General features: G+C 51.2%; 1 protein-coding gene across 3 annotated transcripts in view; it reads right to left on the bottom strand.

Annotated features, from left to right (window-relative positions):
• Positions 1 to 276: 276 nt before the first annotated feature.
• IGSF8 (immunoglobulin superfamily member 8) overlaps positions 277 to 11,021 on the bottom strand; it is a 32,445-nt gene continuing 21,700 nt past the window's right edge. Inside the window, exons 2-9 of one of the 3 annotated variants that reach the window (XM_044000730.1) lie at positions 10,874 to 10,919; positions 9,966 to 10,045; positions 4,275 to 4,649; positions 3,121 to 3,582; positions 2,280 to 2,687; positions 1,531 to 1,944; positions 890 to 1,022; positions 277 to 611 (exon numbers count right to left, since the gene is read on the bottom strand). In XM_044000730.1, the coding sequence (XP_043856665.1) occupies positions 907 to 1,022; positions 1,531 to 1,944; positions 2,280 to 2,687; positions 3,121 to 3,582; positions 4,275 to 4,386 (1,512 nt within the window). In that variant the 5' untranslated portion in view covers positions 4,387 to 4,649; positions 9,966 to 10,045; positions 10,874 to 10,919 and the 3' untranslated portion in view covers positions 277 to 611; positions 890 to 906. Of the gene's footprint in view, positions 612 to 889; positions 1,023 to 1,530; positions 1,945 to 2,279; positions 2,688 to 3,120; positions 3,583 to 4,274; positions 4,650 to 8,309; positions 8,594 to 9,965; positions 10,046 to 10,873; positions 10,920 to 11,021 lie in introns of those variants that run through there. The other 2 variants (XM_044000731.1, XM_044000729.1) reach the window with 2 other exon arrangements.

Here is an 11,021-nt window from a genome sequence, read left to right as displayed (position 1 = left end):
TAGAGATTTTGTGGTATTTGATTCTGGCCAACCCAGACATTTGCTTCCTTCCAGCTTTGTGTCATGACAAAATTATACCTGGATACAAGTCACTGATAAGAATATTGAACAGAACAGGGCCAAACAGAGCAATAGAGAACTCTACTGGACACTTCCCTCCAGATATTGATCCATTCATTTATAGACTTGTCAGTCCTTACTATCTCTCCTACACAGGCCCCCTCTACATACACATTAACACCTTCTAGCTCCTTAGGAACAGAAAGAGGAAGGATATGCCTAGTACCTGATTTTATTAAAAAAAAAAAACCTTTATTCACATTTTAGAAAAACCAGTTTTGGGGTAAGGGCTAAGGGCATGCCCACAGAAAGGGGAAAAGGTCAGAAAAGAGAGCCAGGATTTGGGGGGTACTGGGGAGGAGGGCACTGGGGCCGTGCCTGCGGCTTTGGAAAACCTCCCAGCCTGGCAGAGCAGAGGGGGAAATCTTGGTCCCCTTGAATAAAATAAATAAAAAGGGCAAGAGACAGAAGGACCAGATTAGGGGTAAACAATAGAGGAAATTTAGGCAACTGATGTTGGGCTGGGAGTAGGGCTGGAAGACAGCTCGTACCTGCAGAAACGAGAGAAAGAGTTGAGGGAGGCTATAAAAGGTGAGCTTGGGCTTCTTCTGCCCCCTAACCTCATTATGGTACACAGCCTGATATCCCCAATGAAAACACCCTTGAATGCACATGTGAGATCCTGGGGCAAGGACACAGGGTAGAACTAAGGCATATAGTGTCATGGCCTCTCTTCCAATGGGAAAGGGGCAGTTGAGTAAGGAGTAGCAATTATTTCTTCTCTGGGTTAAACCAAGGATGGAGGACTTTGGGGGTCCCAGGCTCTCACCATGGCGGGGTTAGGGTTCACCGCTTTCTCAGTCTTTTCATGAAGCAACAAGTGACAGTGCTAAGGATGGTGATGCCCGTGACCAGGGCAGCCCCTGTACCCACTAGCAGGGGCACAAACAGAGTGTCCAGGGCTGAAAAGAGAGAAAAGAAAGAGGATCTGTTAGTGACATTCCTGCCCTTCACCGCCTATACCCCCCAACACACTTTTTGTAGCTTTGGTCTTCCCCAAATCTATTCCTCCAATTTCCCATAAGACTTCTACCTATACCAGCCTTTGCTGCCACATTTCATGGGGGGAGGAGGAAGTGATTTAAGAAGGTCAAAAATAACTCACTTCTATAAATCTCTAAAAATTCAACAAAGTGTTTTCCTCATAATAGCCACTAAGTGGCGCAGTAGATAAAGTACCAGCCCTGGATTCAGAGGAACCTGAGTTCAAATTTGGTGTCAGATACTTGACAGTTACTAGCCGTGTGACCCTGGGCAAGTCACCTAACCCTCATTGCCCCACAAAAATAAATAAACAAACAAATAAATAAATAAATTGCCATTTTCCATAATAGCCTTATAAGATAAAGGCAGGAGTCAGAGGATGGGGAGATGAATTGTGGGGGTCATAGTATAAGGGTTATTACTCACGAAGGGTGTAGGGGTAGACGGTGATGGGCTCAGAGCGAGCACTGCCTGCTTGGTACCAGCTGTAGTCAGCATGCTGCACCCAGGCACTGGGGGCACAGTGGTATACTCCCTCATCCTGTGGCCCCAACTCATGTAGTCTCAGTCGGTGGCTTCGGGGCCCAACCTGCTCCACACTGACAGCACCTCCACCTGGCCGGACCCCCAACTCTGCCACACCATCCCGGCCCATGCCACCAACCAGCTGGGGAGGGGGTGGAACCAGGCCCGGCTCCCCTAACCGCTCCACCCACCAGCTGGTGGCCAGCCGTAGTCCTGGGGGTCCCCCTGTCACAGAGATGTTGCAGAACAGGGAGGCTGTCTCTCCCCGGTACACTGTGCCACCAGCCAGCCATGCCACAGCTTCCAGCACCACACCTGTGAGGCACAGGGGCATGAGGTTAGGGGTTGTTGACCCAGGAAATGCCTCAAGGATTTGGCAGAGGAGCAAGAAATTATGGGGTAGTAACATCCCTGCTTTATTCATTATTCTACATAAACCAGAAATTTGGACAATGAGGGAATAACTTTGACAGAAGAATGGGAGGTAGAGACAAAGGTGGACAGAGGAAGAAGGAAAGTTTTCCCTGGAAATCTCTGGGAGGGTGATCCACTACCTGTCTCAGGGCATCCTCCAGATGACTTCCCCACTTAAGGAGCCTTCCTCAGGCTGATATAGATTTTACCCCCTCGGGCCCTCCAAATCCTCTCACCTTCTTCCCTCACGTGCACAGGGAGGGGCCGAGAACGAACGCTGGCAGCTTCCCGAAGCCGAGCCCCAGGTCCCCGAACATAGGCCCGTGCCAGGCAACGGTATGTGCCTGCATCGCCAGGCCTTGCTGCCTCCAGCCGCAGACGGTAGGTAATAGGTGCCACCTTTTCCATGGAGATATGTCGGTCCTCGTAGCCTGGGCCCAGGCTGCCTATCCCCTCTGTGTCCAATTGGGCCACCAGGTGCCCGGGCCCAGGGGCCCCTGCAGGTGCCATCTCCCAGCCCACAGAGTAGGCAGCATGGGGCCCTGGTGGGGGTAGTGCCCCTGATACATTACACAGCAGCTCTAGGGGCTCTCCAGGGCCGACCCGAAGCTCCCCAGGGCCCACAACTACGGCCAACTGGCTGGCTGAAACATACAGGGGTGGGGGTGGGGGTCAAAGAAGAAAGAAGCAATTACTGAGTGGTCAGGGCATAGCATTCTTCAACATCACAATCATCCAAAACAATCTCCTTATGACAGATTTTGCCCCTGTCCTCCCTCTTGGGGCCTTTTTGTGGTGATGAGGAAAAGGGAAATAGAACAGACTACATCAGATAACCCTGCCTTCATCCTTAAGTCATGTGCTTTAGGCCTGATCACTCCCAATTCCAACTACCTAAGTAGGGGGAGGACCAGAAACAGGCGACATGGGCATCAATGCCAACCCACCCTGCCCTCCCCCCAGGAAATGCTCATCAAAGCACCTGAAACATAGTGGGTACCTATCCCTGCCCCCATTCCTGTTATGGCTACTTTAATACCAAGCCAGATGCCTACCCTGGTAGCTAGGAACACTCACCAAGGGTCTGCACATCCACGTGGGCCAGCACTGCCCGCTTTTCGCCAATCTGGGCCCAGCTACCATCAGGGTCTTGGATCCATTCAGCAGCAGTGCAGTGGTAGGTGCCAGCATCCTCTGGCTGGGCCCCCCCCAGTACTAGTCGGTACCGTTCAGCACCCTCTTTGCTTAGCCGCAACTCGCCTGCCGTTAGTCGTTCGGCGTAGGGTGCCCCAGCCTCCACTGCCAGGTCAGATCGAAGCCCTGCCACTTCCTGTAGTGTTGCCCTCCCCACAGGCGCCTCAGGCACCGCCCGCCCAAAAGACACTGCCAGGTGTGTGTGCTCCTGTGTGCTCGTCCGAGCCACACAGCCAAGGGCCACTTCTTGTCCCTCGGGTACCACCAGGCGTGGCGGTGAAGATGGGCCCTGGCGGCCCCGGGGCCCTGGAGGGGCAGCAGACACCTGCAGGACATCTGGAAGGACTAAGAGAGAATAGCTACAGTGAGTATTGTGGTTGTGCACATCAGGAAGCTGAGGCCTTAGGTTGCTTATACTCACACACACACACACACACACACACGTATATATAATGTATGTATTGTATGTATAAGTACATATATATGTATGTATGTTTTATTTCCCCAAACAGATAAGGAAAACCTTAGGAGGATAGACAAAGTTCCCTCTTCTCCAACCAATCTAGGCAGAGCTCTCCAAGTTACAGAGAAATTCCAGCAGTCCTCCCACCAGGCCATTCTGGGTTTCCCTGGGGCTTCCCCAAGCAGCCAAAAACGGGAAGAGACAATCAGAATGACTTATTTAGGAAGGCAGTGTGGTGCTGTGGAAGGAACATTGGCCTGGGAGACAGAGGGCTTAGCTCTACTGGAGCTTGTTTCCTCAATCCTAAATGGCTAAACTTGATTTTTAAGGTCCTTTCCACATCAGTGATTCTTTTTTTGTTTTTGGTGGGGCAACGAGGGTTAAGTGACTTGCCCAGGATCACACAGCTAGTAAGTGTCAAGTGTCTGAGGTCGAATTTGAACTCAGGTCCTCCTGAATCCAGGGCCAGTGCTTTATCCACTACGCCACCTAGCCGCCCCTCTCCCCCCCCCCCCCCAGTGATTCTTTTATAGAGAGAATGTCCCACCCTCACATGCCCCAGCCACCCTGGTACCTCTCAGTTCCACCTTTCCACTGTAGCTGCCCAGGTATCGGGCATCGGTAGATGGTGTGTAGCACTCATAGACACCAGCATCCTGGGTCTGCAGGCGTGATATCTGGAGCATCACAGCATCACCCTGGAGCCGCTGAACCTGAATATCGCCTGATGCTACCCGGGCCCCAAATACAGCATAGGGGAAGCGGCTGTCCCGTGTGCTGATTATGCCCAATGCTGACTCAGGTGCCTCAGGTCGGTATAGAAACCACTCAAAGTCTTGCTTCGAGGGGCCCTCGTAGTTGCTGACGTTGCAGGAGATGGAGATGGCAGTGCCTGCCACTCGGTACAGAGGTCCCTTAGGCACCACCACTTCCCGGGCACCACACACACCTGCAGTGAACATTGGGGATGTCAGGATGATAGGGTCCCTGATCTGAAAGGCTATTCACCAGCAGGGGAAGAGAAGCCCAGGGGTCTTAGGGGGTGTCAGGAGAAGGGGCATCTGGGTCTTAATCATAAGTGAAAGCGGTAGGACAGAAGCGACTCATTCCCTGATTCACTCTCCCTAGATCCCTGTGTTCTGTTCATGCCCCCTTCAGAGATGGCATTATGAGGAGGGGGAAGGTTTCCCTGATTGTGGGATTCCCAGGGTGGGAATGGGCATTCCCTATCATAGATTCCGCTGACACCAGCTTGCCCCTCTGCCTTTAAAGGATGAGAAAGGATGGAAGGTCTGGTTCAGAAGGGCCCATTGTCTCAGCTTCTCATATCAGTAGGGGCTGTGCCACCTGGGGCCATGGAACAATGGAGCCAGTAGCCCCGAGCGGGGCAGGGCCTGGACGCAGATGGAGTCATTTCTCCTCCCGGGACAATGTGCTGTCCCCCACTACTACCCTGTCCAGCTGGGGACGGTGAGCTCACTGATTTCTCCACCTCGATAGACAGATACCCCTGCAGCTGAGGCCATCGATGCCAAAGCCTGCCCCCAGGAGAGCCATCATACCATCCTCCCCTTCCAAAGAATCTTGACATCTCTTCCCGGACAACTTATCTTACTGCTGTTGGCCCCTTCTCTCTCCCAAGGGCCTAAACAATAGAGCCTGACTTGCATGGTGATTTGCATCTAATTTACATATTCATTTCACATCAAGCTTCATGTCAACTCTGCTTTCCTCTTCTCTAAAGTTCTCATTGGCTGAGCCCCTCCCCCCATGGGAGAAGGGGATAAGGAGGGATCCCCACAGATTGCCCAACCCCCCAAGACACTCCTTAAGCTCTGATTTGGGTCAGTTCCTCCTCCTTATTTCTTCCACCGTGCCTTCTGTTCCAGGGCAGCCTGCTTTCCAATATTTCTCTAGTTGTCTTTACCTTCCAAGGTGCCCAAGGCAGCATCCTTAGGGATTAGAGTTGGAGGAAAACACAGAAGCTGGTGAAACCTCAGGGTGAACCGTCAGGGCCTGACCAGAAAAACTGACCAGAAAAACCGGGCTCCTGCCCTCCCCAATTGTCTAGTGCTCCAGTCCCCTTTAGCCTGGAATTCTGAAGCCTCTTCACCACATTCTAAGGGGACCAGGGACTGAGGAGGAGACTTGAGAATCCTTGGTTCTCAGCTTCCTCTAACCATTTCTAACATTCACAGCTTCTTCTTCCAGAGTTGATCACCCAAGTTTCTGAAAAATAGGGGAGGATTCAATGAGGAACTCAAGAGAACAATGCCCATTAGCCCCTAGAACTTAGCTCTGTGCCTGGCACATAGTACATGCTTATTAGATGATTGTTGATTGATTGATTGATAGTTTATGGAGTAATAACACCTCACCCTTTACAGTTAAAGCAGTCTATATGCACTTTCTCATTGTATACTTACAACTCCCCTGTGGGAGAGATTCATGTAAGTATTATCATGGTGAAGGAACTAAGGCTTAGAGAATTTAAGCAATTTGCCCAAGACTAATAAGGCTTCATTCTCTTTCCACTTTATAAAAACCACGGTTTCCATTCCATCCAATTCAACACTAAAGGTTCTATAAGCGTGGGCACTCCAGGACTCAATTTCCTCATCTGGAAAATATAAAGTTTAGATAAGATTATTTCTAAAGTCCCTTCATGTTCTAGAATTTTATGAGTCTGTGAGTCAGAAGGGCCCAGCCTCTAGCTGGTTTCATAACCAGGGAGACAATAAAGAGAGTGAAGCACTACCAAGTTACCCAACCGCACCAGGCCTGGCCTTCTGTTTATTAAAAGGGGCTCTTCTCCCCCTCACACTCCTATACCCCAAAGTTGATGCTCTAAGATCCCCATGGGAAAGCACCCTTCATCTTTGGAATTAACTAGTACAGGGTTCACCCGAGCCTAGTTCCTGTCCCTCATCCTACACTCCTCCTCTCCCCGCAACGCCCTGAAAAAACCCTTAGGATTTCTGCCTGAACATCATCCTGTCAATTGGGGAAAGCAGGCTATATACTAAGCAACCAGTTCCTGTGGGTCCCTACTTCCCCAACTGCCCAACCCAGGGGACTGGAGAGGAGAAAAAAGATCCTCCCCCAACCAACAAGACCCAGGAGTCCACTCAGCTGAGCTGAGGGGAAGGCAGAGGAGTTTGGGGACATCATGAAGCATCTGCAGATCTCTGGCCTAAAAATAGGTGATGAGGACAATTATTACTGACACCCTACCAATTCAGACTCAAATACTGAAATAAATCCTGGAAAATGAGATGGGGTATCGATTTTCCTAAGGTTAGAATACAATTCAATCTTTCTATTGTCTTCCCCCCCACTCTGCCTCCTCCAGGAAGCCCGCTTGTTCAGGTCAAACAAACCTTAACTGGCTATTGACTGGTATCACATCTTACTGTATATGTTCCCACGACAGCCTTTCAACCGTTCTTGGGCATGGGAAGACACAAGGCCCAAATTTCCTGCCTGTACTCGGTAGCTCCCCTACTTATTACAATGCCAGAGGTAAATGGTGCTTAGAGATCTTAAGATTAAAGTCTCCAAAGAGACCAGGCTGATGTTATCAGAGACTGATTTGCCCACATCCTTCCCTGCCAACATATTCTGAGCCCCAGATTTGGTAAAGTTGGAGGATGGGGTGGATCAGAGCAAGGCTTTGTGTTATTAAGAAAGTGTCCACAACTGCCTATAGCCTAGCCACTTAACTGCAACCATTAGAAACCTGATAGTGTGGACAGCGGGGAGAGGGGAAGAGAGGTGAGAGAGCTGGCTAGAGAAGGGTTAAGAGCCTGAGGAAAGATCAGAGGGAGTAGAAGCCTTGGGAGAGAGGAGGGGGACAGGAGCACCAAGGGGCGAGGGGTCTGGTAGGTTGGCATAGTAAAGGGATAAGAGAGTGAACCCAGAGTTGGAAAAAGGGGCGAGAGGGGTCACGGTCCCTGAGGAGACAAGGGGGCAATTAGGGGAGGCTTCAAAGATTGTGGGCAGAGCCAGCTCCTTGGCCTCCTGCCGAGTCTGGGGTAATTTGTAGGGCGGGCACTACCCACGCCTAGGCCAGGCACCGAAAGCTGCAGTGCTCCTAGAGTCTGGCTATGCCGGTACAGAGAAACGCACTAGGGTTAGCGGGGAGAGAGGTCGGGCATGGCATCCCATAGTTTGGCCGTGGCGTTATAGTTCGCTGGGGTAGCCCCTTCGGTAGCTCCTCACGCAGTCCTCATCCAAACAGCTGGAGAGGAGGAGCCTGGAGCTGGGAAACCCCTTTCCTTCCCACTACCCCCTCTTCCTAATCGGCTCAGCTGGAGGCCACATAAGCCAGCTGAGCACAGTCCTCCGTGCGCCCAAGCCTGGCTCTGGAGGAGCCCCGGGGGCGGTCAGCGCGGGGCCAGAGGCCCGAAGCAGCCGAGGCTGAAACAACGTCCTATCCCCGCCCGCCCCGGCAGAGACTGAGGATGCCCTAGTCCCGGCCAAGGCTGCCCGCCCAAAACTGGCGCAGGGAAAGGGGAAGGGGCAAGGTTCAGGTGGGAGGGGGATGAACCCAGCGGGCAGGACGTAGGGCAGGAAGGGCATGGGGAGATCAGCGGCTCCTCTTTCTTACCGAGCATTAGCAGCAGCAGCAGCAGCCGCCGCCACGGCGTGAGCCCGGGGGCTCCCATGCTGCGCGCTGCAGAATCCGGGGAGGATCCAGGGGGCGGCTCGGGCTCTGGGGGGCCAAGGGCTCTGGGGGCGCATGCCCGGCTGGAGGGAGTGAGGCGCACCAAGCCGGAGCGTCCGAGTCCCCTCCTTCCTCTTCCTCTTCCTCCCCCTCCCGCTCCTGCTCCCGCTTTCTCTCTCCCTCCCTTCGGGATTCTGGGCCTGGCCGGCCCCACCTCCGCCCCGCAGGGCTCCGCCCAAGCCCCGCCTCTCCACCTCCCCTTCTCTCTCTGGGGGCGAATAGTTGGCACTTCTCTCTAGTCCTGATTCCCAGTACCCTGTCCTGGGGCTCTGCTCCTCGCCGCAATCCCCTCCAGCTTGCCCCAAGGTCCTCGCTGGCCCCCCCAACTTCAGGAGAGAGGCGTACCCCATGCAAGGGAGGAAGAAACCCAGAGCAAGTGGCGTCAGCAAGGGATTGGGGGCCAGCTTGGAGTCCAGCTGTTTCCTGCTGGGCCTTGGGGCCTTCCCTTCTGGCTGAGGGAACCTGGCTGGGGCAAGTAGTAATGGGCAGGCTCAGGAAGAAAGTTGAGAGAGCAATCAAAGTTTTATGAAAGCTGCTTTTGGTGTGTGTGTGGGGGGGAGAGAGACAGAGACGGACAGAGAGACAGAGACACAGAGAAAAACAGAGATAGAAAAAGAGAGAAGAGAGAGAGAGAGAGAGAGAGAGAGAGAGAGAGAGAGAGAGAGAGAGAGAGAGAGAGAACTTTTGCAACAGATGAATGAAGTGTATAGGTCAAAGAACTGCGTCAGGGTGGGGCAGGCAAGGTGCTGCCTGAAGGCCAGGGATGGGTGAGAGGAACTATCTAGGTTCCTTCCTGTCTGGCACGTGTGATTCATAGAATCATAGAATTTAGAAATTGAAAAGAGGGACCTGAGATAAACATCATCTACTTCAACCCCTCATTTTACTGAAAAGGAAACTGAAGCTCACAGCTGGGCAAGGACTTGTTCAAGGTCACCTACTTAGCTAGGATTCAAACTGATGCCTTCTGACTCCAAATTCTATGTTGTGGAATCCCTGGTTTCTTTCAAGACTCCACTCAAGTGCCCCCTTCTTCATAAAGCCTTTCCTGGTCTGGTCCCCAACCCCACCCCCAGCTGCTAGGCTCCTCCTCAATCTGCCTTGGATTCCTTTTGCATGTATTGCGAATATGCTGGTGTGTACATTTTGTCACCTTCACTAAAATGTAATCTCCTTGAGAACAGGAACTGATTCATTTCTGCTTTTGTACCCCTGCTGCTTAGCACAGTGCCTGGCCCATAGTAAAAGATCAGTAAATGTTGGTTCATTGGTTCCTTATTTCTCCTCAGTAATAATAGCCCAGCCCCTTATCATTATCAACTATGTATGGGAGGCTCCTAGGCAGCCAGCTCCTGCTCTAAGCAGTTCTGGAACTGCAGGAATCTTGCAGACAAATAGAGGTGACTCTGCTGGTAAGAGGAGGCAGGTCACAAGAACTGGGAGGAAGCAAAAGAAAGGGAGAACTTGATTTTTGTGTCTCTTTGAGAACGGTATCCTTAGTGACTGAGAACAGAGGGTCTTTTGAGAAAGGCTTGAGACCTCCGAACAGGAAAGGAAGACTTTCTTATCTATCCCCTTCGGTTCTTCTTTCCTTTTAGCACCTCCAAGACCCAGCCAACCTTGAGGGGACAGAAAGAGCAGAGTCTTCATTTTTACTGACATTCTGGAATATAACTTGAGAAATTAATGCAGCACTCTTAAAGATGCCAAGCTGTACTCTGCTGCAAAAGCCCATCTTTTAATATCAATATTCTCTTGGTGAATATGAATGAATATGACAAATGTTGAATATGAATTAGGTGATGGTGACTCATGAAACAACCACCTTAGAAAAACCAAGATGGTGACCCAAAGGTCAGTGGAAAAGGACATAGTTTGTAAAAGCGTGTAGGCTATAGCTTTGCCAACAATGACTTTTTAACGTGAAAGTAGCATAATAGATGCTACCAGGGACTCTCTTATAGATAATCCAAACAAACTGGCCTGCTTGGGGTTTCCATACATGAAATTCCCTCTCCCACCTCCATGCCTTTGCAAGGGGCAACTAAGTGGTGCAGTGGATAGAGCACTAAAGTTGGGAGGACCTGAGTTCAAATGTGACCTCAGACATTTACTAGCTGTGTGACCCTGGGCAAGTCACTTAACCCCAATTGCCTTAAACATCTGGGGCCATCTCCAGTTGTCCTGATGTATGTCTTGCTACTGGACCAGATGGCTCTGGAGGCGAGAGGTTCGTGACTTTGCACAGCCATCCCTCACTTAAATCCAATTCACTGCAAGTCATGACATTACCTCCTGATGTCATGTTTCTCTTCAAGAATGAAGAATAACAACAACAACCACCACCATGCCTTTGCATAGGTTGTCTGTACCCCATGTCTGGTATGCTCTTCCATCTCACTTCTGCCTCTTGGAGTTCCTAGCTCTTTTCAGAGCTTAACCCTTACCCAAGATTTCTTCTGATCTTTCCAGTTGTTAGCGCTCTCTCTTCCCCTGGAGAGAAAAAAAAAAAGTTTGTATTTACTTCTCTGTGTTCACACTGTTTTCCCTCAATAAAATGTAAGCTTCTTGAGGGTAGAGACTATTTCTTTTTTA

This window comes from Dromiciops gliroides, chromosome 4 (genome assembly GCF_019393635.1).
Source record: "Dromiciops gliroides isolate mDroGli1 chromosome 4, mDroGli1.pri, whole genome shotgun sequence".
NCBI lineage: Eukaryota > Metazoa > Chordata > Mammalia > Microbiotheria > Microbiotheriidae > Dromiciops > Dromiciops gliroides.
The sequence above is the reverse complement of the archived record's forward strand: the minus strand, read 5'-3'. Positions and strand labels throughout refer to the sequence as shown.